Below are 22,199 nucleotides of genomic sequence, written 5' to 3'. Positions count from 1 at the left end.
TGAGGGAGGTCTGGGCCCTGGACCAGATCGATGAGAGTGACCACAGTAGGTCAAGGTAGTCATGAGACAAGAAGTAAGGGGGACATGCTGGGGTGGAGTGGAGGAGGTGGTTGGTGCATAGTGGCCATCTGCAAATAAGTTCTGAAGATGGAGATGGAGTTATGCCTATGGTCTGGAAGGAAAGCTATCTGGCTGTTGCCTGTGTAGGTTGGTATTCGTGCAAAGTCAGGAAAGAACTTTCAGGATAGGGCCTCCATCCCCTGGGACCTGGTGGAAGAGGACACCAACTCCCTGCTGGATGTGGGGAGTCTCAGGACTGGGGTGGGTCCTGACACACAAGCTGGGAGCATCCCCGCTCTCCCTGCCGTGTTCATAGGTGCAGACTCCAGGCAGAAACAGACTCTCACCCTGGGGGCTGAGAGCCCATCTCCAAATCTGGCAAGCCCCATAAGCTAAGCCGTCCTTTGCCCGTCACCCCAGCCCTCCTCTCTCATCCCTGGTTACGCCCTGCCTGACCACCTTCATTAAATCACACATAGAAGGCTTAGTGTGGTGTTGGAAGCTAAGTTATTCTCCTGGACTTCATAAATAGCATCACACTGTCAGCTGTGGCCTCCTTGACCCTGATGGTTGCAGCAAATTTGACCTATAATTCCAGTTTAATATCTGGAAGGCAGGAGCCACCCAGACACTGCCACAACCTCCCAACGGCTTCCTTTGGTGCAACGTTGTTGAAAGTGAGCCTGTGGAACAGGTAGAGCCTAGAAGCAGAATCCCGCGTGACTTTGATTGATGATAGGTGGCACCTTAGAGTACCAGGAGGCAAGACATCATCAAGACCTTGGGTGGAGAAAGATGGTTAAAAAAAAATAAATTACCCAAAACACTAATATGTTTGGAAAAGATTGATGAATTATTCTACATAAAACAAGAGCATTTATTCTTTAAAAGGTAGATTAGGAGACTAAAAAGAGATATAGTCTGAGAGAAGGTGTTTACAACACATAGACCCATCAAATGACTCACTTCCCAGCCTCTTATAAATCAATAAGGCAAAGACAGACAAGCCAGTAGCAACACGGAAAGAGGCTTGGATGGGCACTTTTTAAAAAAAGCAGTCATGACCATGGTCATGGTCAGTGGTGTGCAACCACATTGATTATCAGAGAAATGCAAAATAAACTACAACATGGTTCATCTGCTCACCACCAGAATGACTAAATGAAAAAGAAAGTTCCAAGTGGTGATGAAGTTAGAGGGCTACAGAGTCTTGCATGTATTACTGGGGAAATTGTCTGGCATACCTGGTAAAGTTGATGCTGTTGCCTGCGGGGGTCCCAGAAGTTCCACTAGGAGGCATGTCCTATATAGAAATGTAGGTACAGCTTCAGGAATAGCTGATGTGCTCAGAACACATAAGATGTTCATGGCAATCATACTTTAATAGCCTGACACTAACCCAAATGCTCAGCAACAGTACGGTGAATAAATAACTCCAATGGGAAATAAATAACTACTTGGGAAATTCCACAACGTGAAAGAATTGCTCCACCTAACAACATGCATGATCCTTTAAAATGATGTGGAACTCAGGAAGCCAGATAAACCCCAAAATAATATGCTTTATTATTCCAGTTATATCAAATTTATAGCAAAAATTCATCACAAAAATACAAAGCAAAGAAATAAATGCCTTAAAGCCTTAAAACCCAGGATGGTAGGGAGGAGGGAGGAGGTTAAGAGTGGGGGAGGGGAATACGGTTTCTGGAATGTTCTTTGCTTGACTTGGGTAGAGTTATGCAGGTGTTCATTTTGCAATAATGATATTAATCTGTATATTTATACTTTAAGTACTTTTCTGGATGTTCATATATTTCACTATGTTAAAAGATAAAAAGAAAAATAGAGAAGAAATAACAAAGAGTCTAAGTAATTTGTTAAAGATGACATGGCCAGTAAGGGAGCGGGCAGGTGGCAGTTCTGACCTCAAAGACCATGCTTGTTATCCCCAGCAGCATGTCCAGGAGCAGCAACCAGAGGGACACCCTCACACAGTTCTACCTGTGCTTGGTGGCTCAGCTCAGTGGGCCTGGTTCCCCACCCACACATCCATCTCTCTACTTGCTCGGGATGGGGACCATTGGCAGAATCCCAGGTAGAACCCAGCCTCACCAGTCCCTTGGGGCCCGCCATTTGTCTCCAGGCTTTGTGCTGAAAGACTGATTTGTGGCATTAAACAGGGACTGTCATCAAAAGCACTTTATCTCCCTTCTACCAGAAATACAGAGGAAACAAAGAAGTGCCAGGAGCCCGCAAATGCCAGACATGTCTGGGCAAGCATGATGCTCGCAGGTGGGCTCAGTCAGCCTGGGAAGGTTTCCTGGCAGAGCCGTTGTTAACCTGGGTCTCCTGGAAAGGAGGCTTAGAGGGTCAGTCCTTCTCTGCTGTTTCATAAGGGAATCAGCAAGCCCTTTCAGACATGTTTGCTCTGGGGTCCCGCAGCCACCACTGACGGACTCCAGGAGGCAGCATGTGAGCTGCGGATTGGAAAGCCTGGCCGTCCCCACAAGGCAGGCAGCTGTCATTGCTGATGGCTCACCCTGGGGTGGCCTACTTGGAAGGTCTCAGGTGCATTCATTCATTCATCCACTCACTCATTTAGCCAGTCTTTTATTTTCTCAAACATGTTCTAAGTGTTGGGGCAATATTGTGAGCAGCAAGACGGGTCCTCTTGGGCACTCAGATTCTAGTTGAGGAGATGGGTGATAAGAAAACTAAGCAAATCTGTCTGTAGACCAGATGGGCTGAGTGTAGTGGAGGGTGGGGATTGGAGTTTAATGACCTCCGTCCCAGTAAAGGAGATAACAGCACGGGCAGAGGGGTCCGTACTGAAGAGCAGCAAGGGGACCAGGTCACTGGAGCAGAGTGGATGAAGGGGTGAGAAGAGGAGGGTGGCCAGGGAGGGAAAGGGGACTTGTCATCATGGCACAGTGATTGCACCCCAGCATTTTGGACAGAGAAGTGTCAGAGCCTGACAAGATCCCTTTGGCTGCTGTGTTGAGAATAAGTGAAGGGAGGGCCAGAGAAGAACCTGGAGACCAGTTAGGAATTCCATACCCAACGATGCAGGTGAGAGGTGAAGGCAGCGTGCCCTGGACTGTGGTGGTGATAGGAAGTACAGCTGAATCTGGATATGCAGGTTCAACCAGGAATTGCAAACATTTGAGAGAGAGAGAGAGAAAAAAATGTGTCTGTCTTGAACACACACAGTCTTTTTTATTGTCATTACTTCCTAAAATATATAGTATAACAACTATTTATTTAGCTTTTGCATTTTATTAGGCATTACAAATAATCTAGAAATGATCTAAAGTCTGTGGGAAGATGGTGTGGTTCTCTGCAAACACTATGCCATTTTTATATAAGGGACTTGAGCTTCTGTGGACTTTGCTCTCTGTGGGGGCTCCTGGAACAAATTCTTGATACCGCAGGATAACTATAAATGAATTCCTAGTTTATTGTGGTTTATTTTGAAGGTAGAACTGGTAGCTTTGCCAGGCTAGTATGGTCTGTAGAGACTGAATGAGAGAAATCATTGGTAATTCTAGAGTCTTTTGATCTAAGCAACGGGAAAGATGGATTGGCCATGAACAGGATTACAGGAGGGACAGTTGTTTGGAAGGAAGATTGGGACTTAGTTTGGGCTCCTTAGTAGATGGTTAAGTTTGAAAGTCAAATAAGCAGTTACATTTAAGTGTAGGGATCAGGAGAAAGGACTAGGTGGGAGGGAGAACTGGGGGGCCTGCTGGCACACAGATAGAATCTGAAGCCCTGAGGCTGGATGAGCACTGCTGATAGATCACCTAGAGGAGGGCCCACACTGAGCATGCTCATTGGTGACTTGATCACACAAGGTGGCTTTGCTGGAGTGCTGGCAGTACAGGGAATGCGATTGTGAGCATCACCAACTTTTTCAAGCCATTTACTATAAAGGGAAAGAGGAATGGAACAGTACCTGGAGGGGAAGTCCAGTACAGAGTGGTTTTGTGTATGTTATAATCTGGAATACAAAACAACATTGCCACAGATGGATAGTGCAGCAGAACAGAGAATCATTGCTGGAGGGCCAATCTGTCTTAAGGAGACAGAGGGAAAGTCCTCAACCAAACACTAACACACTGAAGGGAAAGTGAGGAACGAGAGGTGGGTAAGTGAGAAATGAAAGACGGAGACTGGCAGAGATACACACGAGTTTATTTGTCAGAGGTGACAAATAAAGGCCATCTCTCTATAGGAGAGAGAAGCAAAACAGGCTTGAGTTCTGGGACTTTTATGGAAGAGGCTCAGGAATCAGAGCCGGGTGGATCCTGATGTGGGCTGTTAAGGGTTGGGTTGGTTTGAGGGAGTGGCGAACCTTTCTCAGAAAGGACCTTGGGTGGGAAAGCAAAACTTTTTCCTTAAAATGGCAGTTGTCACTTAAGATGGGCATCCAGATGCTAAGCAAGGACCTTAGACACACCAAATCCAGCAATCTGTAAAACAATTATACACCATGACCAAGTGAGATTTACCCCAGGAATGGAAGAGTGACTTACAGCATCTGAAAATCAATTAGCGTAATACCTCAGTAGAATAAAGGTCAAAAATCACATGAACACCCCAGTGGCTTGGGAGGCTGAGGCAAGAGGAGCACAAGTTCAAAGACAGCCCCAGCAACTTAGTGAGCCCCTGAGCAACTTAGGGAGACTGTGTCTCAAAATAAAAGGAAAAACCTGGTTCAATCTCTGGTACCAAAAAAAAAAAAAAAAAAAAGAAAAAGAAAAATCACATGAACATCTCAGTAGATTCAGAAAAAGCGTTTGAGGGCTGGGGTTATAGCTCAGAGACAGAGCGCTTGCCTAGCACATGTGAGGCATGGGGTTCGATCCTTAGCACCACATAAAAATAAACAAATAAAATAAAGGCATGCTGTCCATCTACAACTACAAAAAAAATTTTTTTTAAAGAAAAAGCATTTGATAAAAGCCAGCACACTCAGAATAAAAGGGAGTTTAACCTGATAAAGGGCATCTACAAAATCCCCACAGATAGCTCCTACTTCATAGAGGAAGACGAATTGCTTTTCTTCTAAGATCAGAAACAAGGCAAGGACCCTTGCCTTCACCACATCCAGTCAGTATCCTACTGGGAATTCTAGCTGGGCCATTAGACAAGAAAACGAAATGCATCCAGATTGCACGGTGTCCTTGTTTACAAAATGGGAATCTAATCTTTATAGGAATGTCACGAGTATGAAGAGAAAAAGTGGTGCCCAGTGCTCAGCCCTCTCTCAGGACTGAAGAGTCCTCATTCACTGAAACACTTGGTGAACATCTGCCACACAGAGGCAGGCCACACACCAGGGAAGAAAACCAAGGTTCCAGTTCTGCCCCCAGAGAGAGAATAACAAGGAAAGGAGATCCCATGGCAAGTTGGAGCCGTGGTTCTCCAAGGTGAACTAGCATCAGAATCGTCCAGAGGAAGGCTTATAAAAATCAACTGCTGGTCCCACTCCCTGACTGGCTGACTCACCTGGGTGCCACCCTAGAGTCTGTGTTGCTAACGTTCTCTGGTGTCGCTGAGGATGCTGTCTGGGAACCACATTTTGAGGACTGCTCTGTTGTTAGGAGATAGTGAGTGCTGTGGGAAAATCTAAATAAACAATGGCAAGGATGGGCCCTAATGAGAGAGGGATGTTCAGGCCTTTTAAAATTTTTAGCTTGTTGTGCATCTTCTATTTTATTTTTTTATTGGGGTAAATTATTCACAACATAAAACGTACCATTTTAACAACGTTCGAATGTACAGTTCAATGCCGTTAAGTGCATTTACAGTGCTGTGCGGCCATCACTACCATCCAAACCCGGAACGGTTCATCATCCCAAAATGAAACTCTGTACCTGTTGAACAAAAACTCCTGCTGGGTGTGGGGTGCATGCCTGTAATCCCAGCAGATTAGGAGGATGAGGCAGGTGGATTGCAAGATCGAAGCCAGCCTTAGCAATTTAGCGGGACCCTGTCTCTAAATATGTAAGGGGGGAGAGTGTTGGGCATGTGGGCTGGGCATGTGACTCAGTGGTTTAGCACCCCTGGGCTCAATTACCAAAAACAAAAAAACAGTAACTCCCAGGTGCTTCTTTCCTCCTACCAACTCTTGACAACTGTCATTATGCTTTCTGTCTCTTGTGACTGTGACTACACATTTAAGTGGAATCATGTAGTATTTTTCCTTTTGTGACTGGCTTATTTCTTTTAGTCTGATGCCCTTAAGGTTCATCCATGTTGTAGCATATGTCAGAATTTCCTTCCTTTTTAAGGCTGAATAACATTGCATTAAATGTTATCTACTAGTTTGTTTATGCATGTGTCTGTTGGTCTCCTGGGTTGCTTCCACCATTTGACTACTAGGCTTGATGCTGCCATGAACATGAGTGTACAGATATGTCTTCTAGTCCCTGCTTTTAATTCTTTTGAGTGTATACCTAGAAGAGGGGTTGCTACTTCTGTTGAATTTTTAAAATAAATGTTTATTGCTTCTTTTTAATTACACATGATATTAGGGTTCATTTTGCTCTGGATAGTTTTTTGAGGGACCGTCCTACCACTGTCCACAGTGGCTGCAATGTTTTATGTCCCCACCAGCTGTGCATCAGGCTTCCAGTTTCTTCCAGTTTTTGTTTTTTGATAGTAGCCATCCTCGTGGGTAAGAGGTGGTGTCTCATTGTTCACGCAAAGTGTTGCAAGAAGTGAGAGAGTGACTCAGGAGGACGTCTGGTGGAAGCCTGCCAGACAGAGGCCAGAGCCCTGGCAGAAGCAGAACATCTGATGTGGTCTGGAACCATCACAGAGGTGGCTAGGCTGGAGGGAGGGAGGGAGGGACCGGATGGGAACTAAATGGCAGAGGCCTCCTGGGCCCCTGTCAGGACTTTGGTTTCTACTCTTGAGGAACATGAGGAGAGGGGTATTGGAGAGCTTTGGAATGTTGGGATCTGATAATGCTGTTTAAGAGAATATCTGCTACTGACCAGAGAGGTACTAGAGGAAGCCGGACGCATATTTGCAGTAATCCAGGCAAAAGAGGTGCGTGTTCTCACTGTGGTTGTGAGCGGTGAAAGTGATCAGATTTCAAATCTCTTTTTGAGAGTAGGACTGATAAGATCCCCTGGATGTGGGTGTGAGATGGGGGCAGGCGAGCACTGACTCACGGTGTCTGACGGACAGTGCCCGGAGACAGCAAGAAGGAAACTCAGCGTGGAGAGGGTTGAAGAGCAAGACCCTGCCTTTGTTTGGACACGTTTGAGTTTGAGGTGTCTGTGAGTCATTAAACCAATGGAGACGCTCAGTGGGCAGCTGGACGCAGGAATTTGTGGGGCCAGGGTGAGCGTTTGATAACTAGTGATGTGGCAACTGTCCCACTGATAGGCCCCCTGGCCTTGCCTACCATAGCCCAGGAGCCGCTGTCACAACCTTTGCAGACAGCAGCACAGAGCTGGGTAAATGGGGCAGTCCAGGGGTAAAGGGCCATCCTGGGGTCAGGGGCCTTGATGAGGAAGGGTGTCCCTGCTCAAAGTGGCTGCTCTGTGCTGGGGAGGAGGAGGAGAGCCCAGAGAGCAGGCCTTGGGAGATCCTGAGAGGGACGCTGCCCAAGCCAGGCTGTGCAGAGTCCTCCCACACAGAGCCCCTGGGCACTTTCTTCCAGGAGCCAACTTTGTTGCTCTCAGATTCCTCAGACATCAACAGAGGCGGGAAAGGGGGCCAAATGCAGCTCCCTGAGGCCATATGGCAGGACAGTTGACATGGGGAAAATTCCAGCCTTGGTCAGTCTGGAGGGACACAAAGCAACCCTGTTACAGTGGTCATCATTGTTGGAATGACGTCTCCAAGTGGAAACCCTGGAGGTACAATCAAATTCAGAGTGAGAGGTCAGTGGCCCCAGGCCAGGGTGGCTGTGGTGGAGTTCCTAGTGGACCACTTCCACCCAGTGCTGTTTGTTCCATATTCTAGCTCTGCTGGAGGCTCAAGAAGATACTCTGGAACAATTCCAGTTTCTGTGAATGTCAGCCAGCCAGACCAGCAGGCCGGAGCCTGGACATCACCTCACTAAACCAGCAGAAGCAGTACTTGAGCCTGGTTCTGGTGCACTGTCCATTCTCGTAGGCCCTTGGGTTTCACCTGCCAGGTGAAGAGATGCCCTCACAGGTCTTGGACCTTGTCTAGGCTGAGAGCTGATTTATTCTCTTCTGGGTGTAGGGATTGGTTCACAGCACCCCTGAGATCCTTCCCTGTGTTCCTCAAGGCTCTCCCCTGCAAGGACCCCAGGAGCCTGTGAGCTTGGATCCCTGAGGAGAGAAACATCCAGAAGAGGGAGGAAGCCGTGGCCCCAGAGCTGGGTGCTCTTGTCTGGGGTTTGATGTACACTGGAGAGGGCAGAGAGGCTCACACAGAGGGTTCAGTGACTGCATGACAGCACACTGGAGGCTGGGAGCAGGAGCAACCTCCAATGGTTGGAGCCTGTCCTCGGACGGAAGCTGTTTCCAGGCAGACCTCAGAGCACAGCAGCCTCTACTGCGCAGTGTTATTGGGGGAGGGGGAATTAAGACTGAGGGCAGAGACTTTTCCTGATGTCCTGGGCTTCAGAGATGAGGACCATCCAAGCTGAAGTTGTCACTGGTCATCAGGTTGTTCATGCGAGGGGACAGACCCTCAGGCCCTGAGCTCCCCAGCCATGCTCTAAGGGATCAATTCCAGGACACCCTCTGAGCATCCACCTCAACAGCTACCACAGCCTAGAACCAACCCCGATGTGCGCCAGGTGTGGCAGGGCCAGGGCTTCACCTGGGGCTCCTCAGGGCAGTGCCCATGAACGCCTTCTGGATTGGCGGCAGCTGCAGACTTCCATCCACTGGGGAGCCTGGGCTGGGCTGCAGGGGAAACTGAGGCTCAGAGAGGAGAAAGCAAATTAGCACTAGAGCCCCTCGACACACATGAGAGGGCCCCACCTGTCCCTGGAGTAGGTAGGTACTGCTACTGAGCCCTTGGACAGTTCTTTTCAGTGTGGACAGGGCTGTTAGATCCAGTGGGTCCCTGGGCTGGAGGAACCCCCAGGATTTTCAGGACAGGACCTTCGTTGACTTAGGACCTCTGGCACTATGAACTGCCTTTCCCCCCTTCCTGTTTACCTGAAGAGAGAAAATTGAGCATCGCCCCACCCCCACCTCCATGGCTTAGGAGGACTTTAACCTCCACCCCCACACTTAGCATCAGGACTGGGACTAGGAGCCTCCTTGTCTTTGGGCACAGAATTTAAGGGGGCTTCAGCAAACCCTATAATCATGATAAATATTTTATTGTGATTTTTTATAAATGAAAAGTAATGCAAAAAAACCCACATTGTATTAGATTCTTGTTGCTGCTCTTTGCCACCAATTTATCAGCTTAAAACAACGTAAAGTTATTTTCTGATAAATTTGGCGGAAGAAAGAAGTCAGAACAGAGGCCTCTGAGGCTAAAATCCGGGTAAGGGTAGGCCTGGGTTCTGAGGGCTGCAGGGGACAATCTGTCCCTTGCCCTTTGTACCTTCTGTAACTTTCAGTGTTGCTTGTCTGTGGCCTTACTGCTCCTGTGACCTCACAGCTCAGGTCTCTGCTTCTGTCGTCACCTTCTCTAATTCTGTAGTTCAATTTCCTTCTTCCTTTTTAGAAAGGCCCTACAGTGCACCTAGACAATGCAGTAAGACCTCTCCATCATTAACCTCATCACACCTGCCAATCTCTTCCTGTGTAAGATAACATAGCCACTTTCAGGAATTAGGACATAGACACCTTGGGGGGCCCTTTACTCATCTGACCACATTATGATAAACAAAATATCCAAATTTGAAACAAAAGGCTATATGGGTGGGATAAGGGTCAGTTGAGGGAGCCAATTTCAAGGTTCATGTGAAGGGGCTGATTCTGCCTTCATTTAGCATTTTGATCATTTGTTCACGGATTTTTTTTTTTTTTTTTTTTTTGCATCTTCTTTCTTTTTTTCTCTCTTCTCTTCCTTTCTTTCTTTTTTAGGTTGTGATGCTGTACAGCTGAGCTTCCTCTCCTGCCCTCAGCCCTTTTTACTTTATTTTGAGACAGTCTCATCAGGTTTGCTGAGGAACTTTTGCCTGGAACTTGCCATTCTTCTGCCTCAGCCTTCTGAGTTGCTAGGGTTAGAGGCATGTACCACCTGCACCCAACTGCATTAATTCTTATTCCTACAAATATTTATTTTGGGGCTGGGGCTATGGCTCAGTGGGAGAGCACTTGCCTGGCACATGTGAGGCACTGGGTTCTATCCTCAGCACTACTGAAAAAATAAATAAATAAGGAAAGATATTGTCCATCTACAACTAGAAAAAATATTTACCTTGGTGACTGGGGTTTGGAGCACTCCTTACATTTTGCCTGCAGTGACATCCTAGACCAAGCTTTGCCAAGTAAGAGCAAGAAGCATGACCCAGCTTGAAGATGGGCCCCCAGTCTATTCCAGGCTCAGGGCTCCCCTGAGTTCCTCCCTTGAGAATTCTGCCCACAGCCCCCTGGTACCTCCGTCTCTTCTGGCTGTTGTCACACAGCCCCAACCTTGCTTCTCTGTCCACTTTCCCTCCTGGTTTAGGTCTGACGCTGTGTGCCCCCGTTGGTCTTTACCCTCTCCAAACTCTCCCAGGTCCTCACACTTTGGAAATAGGAAGTTGGAAATTGTGGGGTTCTTCTAAGAATCCTATCTTGAGAGGAACGTAGGCTTTGCAGAAAGACAACTGAAGTATGAATGAAGATCTGTCACCTATCAGCTATGTGACCTCAGGCAAATCACAAAGCCTCTCTGAGCCTCAGCTGCTGCTTCTGTAAAATGCGGATGTTGATACATCTCAGAGGTACTCAGGAAGAAAAGTAGGTTAAGTCTAAACCACTGTCTCTGGCACAGTGCTGACCTCTGGACAGGAGCCGGGTGCCCAGGGCTTCCGCCCACTGAAGCCCTCCTGGCTGTGTGACTGAGACCAGTTGCCTAACCTTTCTGGACCTCGATTGCTCCACCTGGAACACCTGCCTCCCAGGCTGAAGCCTGAGTGGGTGCTCCCAAAGCAGGTCCTGAGCAAAGAGGAAGTGACCGATCACTGGGAGTCACTGCGTTCCCGGGATGCTTAATAACTCGGTGCGCAAGGAAGAAGGGGTCAGCGTTTAGAAACTGCAGATCTTTCCGGGCCGACTCCAGGCGTGGCACACCAGGCACTCACAAACCGGGCGCCCTCCCTCGCCGCAGGGTCGAAGCCCGGGGCGGCGCTGGCCGGGGCGGGCGGGCAGCGGGCAAGACGCTACCTGCGCGCGTGCCGGGCATTCCAGCCGCCGCCGCGCCGCCGCGCCCGGGCGCGCCATGGGCCTGATGCCGGCCGCGCGGGCCTTCTCCCGGTGCCGCGCCTGCCCGCGGCCGCCTTGCCGTCTGCCCGCCTGTTGCGCGCCAGCGGCCCCAGGTAGGAGCGGGACGGGGTGCGGGATTCCTGGGGGCAGCGGCTTCTAGGGGGCCGGATTGCCTCGCGCATGCGTCGTGTGGGGTTCGGCGGGGAGCTGTGGGAGTACTGCCTGGTGGCGGTGGACCGTTCTCGGAGGTCGGGGGAAGTGCGTGTCCGAGGGTGGAGGCAGAGCTCGGGATTCCCCCTCAAGCCTCCTTTCTGGGGTGGGCGACCTGTGTGCAGAGATGGGGAAGCCGAGGCTGGGAGGGGCTTGCAAAAGATCCCTTCCCATCCCCCACTTCCAAGGGGACCAAGCAGGAGGTGAGTTCCAGGCTATGACTCCAAGTGTATTGCACACCCATCTGCCCTCCTGGGCCTCAGGAAGGCCATCACCCCAGAAGAGAATCCTTTTGCCCCGGGGCTCTCCTGGATCAGCTCAGTACAGCCCACTTCCCCGCTTCCCCCCACCCCACTTGCAAAATCGGTTAGCCTTCAGCTGTTTTTCCAGGCTTGGATGGGTTTCGTGTACGCAGGGAAGGGTTTTCAGCCTCAAGGCCTAGGTGGAATTCATGTTTACAACCCCCAGGGCTGGCAGGTCAGAGGCTGTTCTGGAGAGCAGGGCCAGTGGGAGTGACCAGGGATAGTCAATTGAACCATCAGGCCCTGCCTGGACGGACTGGGGGTGGGGGTGGGGTGGATGCGAAGAGTAAGGCAGGTGTCAGGGAACCAAACAGCAGAAAGCACTGGAACCATGAGAGAAACTGAATTCCTTAAGTTTGTGAAACTCTGAAGAGAATTCTGAAATTGCCTCTGTTCCTTGTCCCTGACTGTAGCCTTTTCTTCTGCTAGAAAGAGCCCAAAGCAGGCAGAATAGCCAGGCCAACGTGCTGACTCAGCTAGGATCAGCTCCAGTAGGGAATCCCAGCAGCCTCCCTTTCCTGCTGGGGCCTGGGGGCGGGACTCTGGCCAGTGCCTGCCTCCTGGGGTGGGCCTTTGAGGGGAGGGAGGATGCCACCAGGTTTCTGTCTGCCGCTTTGGTATGCTCACCTGTGGCTGCTTGACCCCATAAAGTGGTAGAGACCAGAGCTCAGAGAGATTGGTTGATGGCTCCATCCAAGGCTGCCCAGGATGGAGATGTGAGCCAGCAAACAGCCAGGTCTGTGGCTTCCTGTTCCTACTTCAGATTCTGGAAGAGAAGAGTACTTGAGGGACATGTGGCTAGGCTCTGCCAGGAGCAGCTGTCAGAGGAGGAGGCCTACCCGGCTCTGAGCCTGCAGCAGGTTCATCAGGAGGAGAAGCAGCCTCTGCCAGCTTCCTCCCCAGTAGCAGAGCCAGCAGTCTGTGAACACTGTGGGCTGGGATCTCGAGGAACCTGCATGCTGGCTGGGTTTCCAGGGAGCCAACAAACCTACTGGAATGGGTTCTTGGCAAGGCTCCACTTCCAAGATGTGCCAGGAGGGCTGAGGGAGTTCAGCGTCACAGGGCTGTGTCCTGCCAGGCTTTGCCAAAGAGACCATGGCAAGGGGAGAAGTGGGCAGGGCTGTGGGGGCGGGAGTGCTGGCCAGAAGCCTGAGTGCAAGATGCGTCCAGCAGGGGGGCAGCTGGGAAGGAAGTGTCTTGGAAGACCGAGGTAAAATGAGCTCTCCCTCCTAGGCTCCCCAGATGGCTGCCTTCCAAGGGTGATAGGGGAGGTGTGACACACACCTGAAGCCTACACAAACTCCCGTGGGCACCCAGGGAATGTGGGGTGAGCCCTGGGGCCTCAGGGCAGCCTGGACTTCATAGCAGCTTCTGAAGACATGTGTCATCATCCCATTTTGTAGATGGGGTACTGAGGCCCAGGAAGAGGGGCTGTCATACCCCATAGTGGTTTAGCCAGAATATACACCCGAATCAGTGCTGGTGCGGACGCAGAATCTTTGTCTCTAGGGCCTCCTGCCCGTCTGCGTCCCCACTCCCAACGTCAGGCAGAAGCTCAGCAGTTGGAGGGCCTCACCTGAGGGATACATGGGGCTAGTGCTCACCATGGTCCTGGGTCCTTGCCAGGGCTGGGGGCTGCCATGCTCCTAGCCTTTTCTGCAACCTCGCTCTCTCATCCCCAACCTTCTGACCTCAGGGTCTTCTATCATGTGCTGCCTCCCATCCTGGCCACCTAGTCTTAGACTTTGGTTCTCTTCTTTGAAATCTCTGTTTAGAAGTGCCCAGGACCCTGTGACCTTCCCTTTTTTGGCTCTCTCTGATCTGTTTTGGGGTCGAGAGAGTGCTCTGGAAGGCTTCATGGGGGAGGAGAGATTGTGCTAGGGTTTGAAGGGGCTGTATGAAGTTAGGCTGGCCCATGTTCTGCACCCCAGAGGTTGGTGGAGGCAAGCAGGGGCAGGGCCTTCCTGCCTGCCCAGTTAGACTTTATCCTAAGCACAGGAGCAGACAGCAAAGTGTTTTCAGCAGAGGAGGCCATGGTGGGGTTTGTTTTCAGCCCTTGGAATAGGTCTGAATCCCTTTAGTACAATAGTCCCTCCTTGTCCACAGTTTCACTTTCCACAGGCTCAGTTACCTGTAGTCAACTACAGTCTGAAAATATTAAGTGGAAAATTCCAGAAATAAACAAATTCATGATTTTTACATTAGGCACCGTTCTGAGTATCATGATGAAATCTCAATACCAGTCCTGTCTGTCCTGAATTATCCCTTTGTCCAGAGTATCCACACTGTATACACGACTTACCTATTAGTTAGTAACCATTTTGGTTATCAGATCGACTGTCTTGGTGTTGGAATTGCATTGCTTTCATTCAAGTGACCCTTATTTAATAATGGCCCCAAAGTGCAAGGGTAGTGATGCTGATGATTTGGATATTCACTTCCTTCAAGTGAAAAGGTTAAAGTACAGTAAGATTTTATAGATAGATATAGATAGACGTAGATATAGATAGAGAAAGAATAGATAGAGAGAGCGCCCACGCACACCCTTGTGCAATAGATAGATAGAGAGAGAGAGAGAATAGATAATCTGAGAGCCCGCCCTCGCGCACCCATGTGCCAGCCAGGGGAAAGGAGACCACATTCACTTAACTTGTATTCTAGTAGGTTGTCATAATTGTTCTATTTTATTAGTTATTGTTAATGTCTTCATGTGCCCAATTTATAAATTAAACTTTATCATAGTAAGTCTGCATAGAGTTTCCATTGTCTACAGTTTCAGTCTTCCATGGGGGTCTTGGTTTTACAGAGATAAGTAGGGATAATTGCACCAAGAACAGGACCAAGAACCAGTGCAGGAGTGTTAGAAAAATGGATGGACAGATGGATGACAGGTATCCTGCATCAGGACAAAGAGCAGGAAGGGCTAGCTGAAGCCAAAAGGCTAGATGGAATTACCCAAGCTTTATGAGTCTATAGAGAGAATTTGGGAATTCTTTTCCTCGGTGTGTATCTTGCTCAACTGTGGCCTTCAGTCACTGGTGTAATCTGAGCCCAGGAGTTAGGATGGAGATGGCCCCCCTTCTGTGTCCAGCTCTCCTCAACTTGTGCAGTGGGGAGAGGGAAGTAGCCCAGGGTGGGGGACCAGGTAGAAAGAAATGTTCTCATGCCAGGTGTGCTAATGGGGGTCATGCTGCGTGTGCCTGGCATTATGACAACAGACATTGAAGACACTCAGGTAGTGGGCAGAACTGAACTGAAGGTACGTGGGTGTAAGTGGAGAGGGAGGCAGGAGGCAGGTGCCAAGGTGCATTGCCAGGCTAGCCCCACCCCTCTTGCCCTCTGTTTGTGGGCATTTCCTCTGTCTGTTCTCTGCCTGTTCATTTGAGACCTACCAGATGTCTCTGGTCATGACAGAAATTTCTACCTTCTGTGGGTCAGCAGCCTTGACCCACTTATCCTGACCCCATGGTCCTTAGGGAAAGTCTGTGCACTGGGGCTCAGGGTAGCAGAGGTGAAATGAATCTGTGCAGAATAAGAGTGTGGCATAGGCTGAGTAGGAAGCACTAAGGAACAGTGAAATGGCAAGTGTGTGTCCATCGAAAGGTGCCACTGAGCTCTGCCTGTGTTGCCTGCTAGGAACACACACCTGGTGCCACCCAATGTGTGGATTTTTTGAGAGAAACTGCAGGGGTTGGGGTGCAGCTCATGGGTAGATCAATTGCCTAGGATGTGTGAGGCCCTGCATTCCATCCCCAGCTCCACAGATTAAAAAAAAAAAAAAATTGAGAGAGAAGCTAGGAATTCAAATGTGAATGTGAAATCTTTTGTAAATATATAATTTTAAAATGCTTCAGCGTCATAGGAAATAAACAAGTGTATCTGAGGACCGGGCCCTGGGTGGGGTGAATGGGAGGAGGGGCTCTGGGCCTCAGGACTAGCCCAGGCCACTCTAGGGCTGGTGGACAGGCCAGGATGCTATTAAAGGTGGGCCCTGGATCTCTTGGAACTGGCTGTTCCCAGGCAGCCATCACTGACCACCCCTGTGCCAAGGCTGTGGACTGGTCCTGGTCCCCACACTGGCAGATGGGTGGGGCAGCTTGACTTACCCACCAAGTCCCAGGAAGTGGCAGCTTTCCCTCCTTGCCAGCATTGCCACCTCTGCTACTTCTGCCAGGGGCCCAGATGACCCATGTCCTTGGGATCTGCTCTGAGGAAACACAGGAGGAAAGAGGGCAGGAAGACTGGGCTGTGGGGAGGATGGTGGGTGTAGATACACAGTGTGGGTGACATTCTCCGCACCTGCAGCCAGACTCCCTGCGATCAAATTTTGACCTGCCATATGCAAAATGAACTTGGGTACATTCTTAAATCCCTCTGCCTCTCAGTTTGCTATTGGTCAAGGTGATGTTGATGACAGTGATAATCCCAAAGTCACCAAGCTCAGTAGCTTAGATGTTGACATGTGTACAGTGCTCAGAACAGCTCCTGGCGCCACAGCACTGTGTGCTAGCGACTTCAAAGCACCCCCTCACTCACCCATGTCCTCCCATGTGTGCGCTCACTTGCACACACAAGCCTGCATGCACACTGTGCACACGCATGCTCAGATATATGAACACAAGCACAAATGTTCACACACACACACACACACACACACACATACACTTCACTCTAAGCATTGATGGCATCCACCAGGTGCAGCCCACGTGGACATTTTTCTAGAAAGGAGGAGTCTTTTCCCCTCAGTTCTTTGTGCTTTGTCTTTGGATTGAGAAGGTTGAGGATCAACAGTTGAGTCCTACTGTGTTCCAGACACTGTATTAAGGATCGAGGTATCTTTTCTGTGTGTGTGTGTGTGTGTGTGTGTGTGTGTGTGTGTGTGTGTGGTGCTGGGGGTGGGATGCAGGGCCTTGTGCCTGGAGACAAGCACTCTACCACTAAGCTGTATCCCCAACTCAGGGACTCTGTATCTTATTTCATAACAGCCCTGCAGAGTGGAGGGAAGTAGGCTGCCAGAGGACCAGTTGAACCCCTCAACTAGCTGGCTCACCACCCAACTCCTGAGAAGCCATATGCCTGGACAGAATGGTGCTTTGGCATTATGCCCCTGGCACATCCCCCAAACTGCCCCACAGGGAAGGTTTCTGCATTGTGGATGTGAATAATATCAAGAACTGCAAAGACTTCGCTTAGGGCCGAGCAAGAGAAGTCTGTTTCTCCTGCTGCTCAGTGGCAGGGTAGAGACCTTTCCAAATCTCAGCTCCTTCCACTCTTTGCCTGGGCTACCAGGAACCTCTTATCCCCACTGTGTGCTTGCTTGTCGAGGGTTTTCTGTTAGAAGTTCCTCTGCCTTCTTCCTCTCTCACTCTTCTTCTGTCCTTCATTTGTTGTCTTATCCTGTATTTGGATCTTCTTCCGTGTCTGTCTATCTGTGTGTGTGTGTGTGTGTGTGTTTTTAAACAAATATTATTGAACTATAGCATACAGAAAAGTATACAAGTCATGGTAGTGTGCAGCACAACAACTTTTCTCAAAGTGAACACAACTGGGTTAGCAGTGCCAGGTCCAGAACAGCATTACCAGCACCCAAAAGTCCTCAGAAGGTTCTGGCCATTGACCCACCCAGAGCCATGTGCTGCCTGACGGCACCAATCAGTTTTCAAACTTCTTATGAATCAAATCATGCAGTGTGAACTCTGGGCTGGCTTCTTTTGTTTTTATTGTGCTGAACTTTAAAGCTAACATATAACTGAGCATCTTCTTAACCCTTTTAAAAGTAGGTGGTAGTGGCATTAGGTACATGCGTAGGGTCGTGCGGCCATCACCACCATCCATCTCCAGGCCTGTCATCCTGCCAATTGAAGCACCCTACTCACCAGACACTGACTCCCCATACCCCACCCCCGGCCTCTGGCATCCCCTTCCACCTCTTTCTGTGAGTGTGACTACTCTAGCACCCTACTAAGGGGAGTCATATGGTGTCTGTCCTGTGACTGGCTTACTTTGCATAATATTCTCAAGGTTCATCTGTGTTGTAGCACGTATCAGAATTTCCTTCCTTTTTAAGCCATGATCCATGGTATGTATATGTCCTTTTTTAAAAAACCCATTCGTTCTTTGAGGGAACCCTGAGTTCCTTCCACATTTCAGTTTGCTGAAGTGTGCTGCTGTTCACATGGGTGTGCAAGTCTCAGATCCTGCTTTCAGTTCTTCCTAGTATATACCCAGAAGAATTGCTGGCATATATGGCACAGTAATTCTGTTTATAGTTTTGTTTGTGTGTGGGTGCTGGAGATTGAACCCAGGGCACCCTACCACTGAGCTGTATCCCTAGACCTTTAAAACACATTTTTTAAAAAAATTTTGAAACAGGGTCTCCTTAAGTGGCCCATGCTGGCCTCAAACTTGTGGTCCTTCTGCTCACTCAGCCTCCTAATTAGCTTGGATTACAGGCCTGCACCACGGTGCCTTGGCTATTTTTAATTTTTTAAGGAACACCACGCTGCTTTTCAGAGTGGCTGCACCATTTCACGCTCCCACCAACAGTGCACAAAGGCTCCAGTTTCTCACATTACCAACACTTTTTATTTTCTGTTCTTTGACCAGAGCCATCCTGCTGTGGGTGGGGGGGGTGGCTTGCGGCTTTGATGTGCATTTCCCTAATGATTAGTGATGTTGAGTCGTGATTCTGGTTTTCACATAGTGTGCCCTCTGTCTGATCCACTGAGCTGTCCTCCTTCACCATGCCCTGGTGAGAACCCCCCGTGAGCCCTCACCTCGTTCTGTTGATGGGTACTGGATGGCTTCCCATTGGGATTGACTGCAAAACCAATCAATAAAATGGATCACACAAGCTCCTCGGGGCCATTTGCTCCTGGCATGGATGAACTGCGTGGACTAGGCCACATTCCCACTGCTGCGTCCTGCTCTTTGTCCCAGCAACCTCGGGCCCAGTCTCCTTGTGTGTCCTCCCAGTGTCTAATTTGTGTAGTCAGGAGGATCCTCCTTTGGCCCTAAAAGCACCACACCTGTCCTCCACTGTCCAGAGCACCCCTCTGCCTCTGCTTAGTGGTGGGCAGCGGGTGTGACCAGTACTTCTCTGTGTCTAGGGATCTTTGGGCAGCGACTGGAGGACACGGTCCACCATGAGCGGAAGTATGGCCCCCGCCTGGCCCCACTCCTGGTGGAGCAGTGTGTGGACTTCATCCGGGAACGTGGGCTCACTGAGGAAGGGCTGTTCCGCATGCCAGGCCAGGCCAACCTGGTGAGGGACCTGCAGGATTCCTTCGACTGTGGAGAGAAGCCTCTGTTTGACAGGTGAGCACTGGGGGCCCGGGAGGTGCAGCTGGAGGCACCTGTCCAGCCATCCTGCAGGGCTGCTCCTCAGGCATCAGCTCCATTGTGCAGGGGTGAGCCAGGAAGCCTGGCCACAGGGCAGTCGATGCGCTCTTTGCCCTTGTTGGCATTTGTACGCTCAGCCAGCCCTCCAGGGGGCAGAGCGTAGGCCGCAGAATTCCTCTAGCAGCCTTGAGGCTCCTCTTTGGGATGGATGCAAACAAGGGCCCCACAAATAAGGGCAGCTCATATCCATCGGGCTGCTTTTCCAGGTCATAAACCCAGGCAGAAGCAAAGAAGGGCCTCCGCTGGCTGCCGGGCTAGACCAGTGTAGGCACAGATTCATGCAGGACTCCAAGCTTGCTGCCGGCTGTGCCTCTTCTGGGTGATTCACCCCAGGCTCCGTCAGTGGCAAGTGGTACAGCCGCTCCACCCCAGGCTCTCTCAAGTCTCAGGCAAGGGAGCCAGTCTCCACTACCTGGCTCCGTCTGTGCCCATCCCAACCCATCACTGGGGCTTACCCACATCCTAGGTGCATTTCCTAGGTGGAGACAACTACATCTGTAGCCCAGAAACTGAGAATGAGAGCGGTGTGGCTTGCCTTCCCCAGGGATGTGGGGGACTCCCTTCTCCCTGATCGGATCTCGGGCAGTTTTTCATAACAAAGTTCTTGCCTCAGGCCAACCCAGGTCTCCCTGGAGCTTCCGCCCCGTCTGAGGTCTGTGCCTAAGACTTGGCCCCTCTGCTTCAGGAAAGGTCTGGGGATACTCATGGGCAGCCCTGACCTTCCCAGGTCTTCTTCTCTCTGGGTAGAACACCCTCAGCCCTCCAGCTTCTGCCCGGGCCCCTCACCACCTGCAGAAGTTTGTCAGTTCCTTTCTTTAGATGTAGAGTCCAGGACCGACCGACCACTGTTCCCTACAGATGGTCTGTGGTTTATCCAGGGAAGGCCAGTGGTCCCCTCCCCTAGAGCCTTGTGAAGTTCTATCCCAATGCTGGCTATTTTTTTTTTTTTTTTTGGTACTGGGGCACTTAATCCAGGGGCACTTAGCCACTGAGCTACATCTCTAGCCTATATAAATGTATACACACACACACACACACAGACACATATATATGTACTCATATATATATACATAAATATATATATTTATAAAGTATTTTAAAATAGATTTATATAAATATATTCACATATTTATATATACATATGTATGTATATGTATTTTAGTTGTAGATGGACACAATACCTTTATCTGTTTATTTATGTATTTTTGTGTGATGCTAAGGATCAAACCCAGTGCCTCACACATGCGAGGCGAGCGCTCGACTGCAGAGCCACAACCCCAGCCCCCATCTCTAGCCCTTTTTATATTTTATAGAGAGACAGAGTGTCACTGAGTTGCTTAGGGACTCACTAAGTTGCTGAGTCCGACCTTGAACTCATGACCCTCCTGCTTCAGCCTCCCAAGCTCCTGGGATTAGAGGTCTGGACTAATGCTGACTCTCAATGAGCTTGTGGTCCATCTTGGACCTCCACCAGCCAGGCCTCTTTTGTCCTATGCAGGCTGATATCAGGGTTGGAGATTGCTTCAAGTGAATGCTGCATAGTTAGGGGCCTGGGAATCAGATTTTAGAAGCTCCCCGAGGATCAGATGCACTGTGCTAGTGCCTGATTTTACCAAAAGATTCTCTGTGAATGCGAATCAGACCTCCCCACTCCCCTACTCAGACGTCACTGGGATGGGCTTACTGGCGTGGCCACAGGCCTTCCACACGTCACCCACCCTGCATGCCTCCATCTTGGCACAGTGCTGCCCTGTGGTGTGGTTCCAGGTGGGCTGGGCTGGGCTTTTCTCCCTTCCTGGCCCGTCTTTTGAAGCCCTGCTGGAGAGACTACCAGATGCCCACAGAGACTACCGTCTCCACAGCCCTGGCTTGCAGACCCAGGACCCCAGCCTCTTAGCAGGGCCGGGCAGACCATCCCTGTATGCCCAATGGACCTCCCCTGTCTGTCTTCTCCCTTTCTGACCACTTCTACTCCTCCTCCAGGGATTGTAACCCGAGGCTCATCGTCCCAGCTGGATTTCTCAGGCTTCCCAGCTGCTCTTCTGTTTTAGCAGTATCCCCCCATACAACCCTGACTGCCATTTATAAATTCCCTCCCCCTTTAAAAATTCTTCCTGGGGTACCTGAAACCATTCTCTTCTTCCTAGTATCCCCTTAGCAGCCCTGGCTCAGTAGCTGTGTCTGCCTGCCCAGGAGGGTCCCAGCTCCCCCTCTTGCCCACATGCCTACAAGGCAGCACTCCCTCTCCAGGCTACAGCTCCCTGTGCTCTCTGCATAGCCTCCCTGCCAATTGGGGTGTTGGCTTCTGCCCTTGTCCCCTCCACCAGGAAAACCCCTCCTCATCTTCCTGCTCATCTGCATAAGAATAGCCACTGAGCTCCTGGTCCTGGGCCCCTCCCCCATCAGTACCTTCACCAGGATGGAAGCATGGTGACCCAAGCTGCCCCATGCCTGTCCCTCCCACAGTACCTCTCCTGGGCCTTCGCCTGTGGCAGCTGTCCTGGTGCTGTCCACTTTGTGGCTGGGCGCTGAGGAGGGTCTCCTCTGTACCAGAACCTGTGGAACCTGGCAGCATCCCTTTCTGATGGTTCAGCATCTCTCCCTGGTGTGAGAAGCACCTTGGAAGGGGTCAGTGAACCAGACACATGAGGTCTGTGCCCACCTGCAGCTGACTTCCTAAGGGGTCTGGCAAACAAAACAAGCGAATATGTTCAGGAACCCCTGCCCTGACCCTGAGAATCAATAGGGAACCAATAGGGTATATGACGGAGTCCCCGGGACAGGCAAGCCCACAGGGTCATGGGCTTTTGGGTGGGAGAGTTCTCAGATAGGAAGCCTGCCCAGGCTGCAGAATGGATTG

At 50.2% G+C, this 22,199-nt stretch overlaps 1 protein-coding gene across 1 annotated transcript in view; it reads left to right on the top strand.

Annotated features, from left to right (window-relative positions):
* The window catches only part of Arhgap22 (Rho GTPase activating protein 22), a 156,486-nt gene that overhangs the window by 122,861 nt on the left and 11,426 nt on the right, over positions 1-22,199 (top strand). The window contains exon 5 of the mRNA XM_077798688.1: positions 19,048-19,255. Coding sequence (XP_077654814.1) covers positions 19,048-19,255 — 208 coding nt within the window. The remainder of the gene's footprint in view (positions 1-19,047; positions 19,256-22,199) is intronic.

The sequence above is a fragment of the Urocitellus parryii genome, chromosome 5 (genome assembly GCF_045843805.1).
Source record: "Urocitellus parryii isolate mUroPar1 chromosome 5, mUroPar1.hap1, whole genome shotgun sequence".
NCBI classification, from domain to species: domain Eukaryota; kingdom Metazoa; phylum Chordata; class Mammalia; order Rodentia; family Sciuridae; genus Urocitellus; species Urocitellus parryii.
Note: the sequence above shows the minus strand (reverse complement) of the source record. Positions and strands in the feature narration are given on the sequence as shown.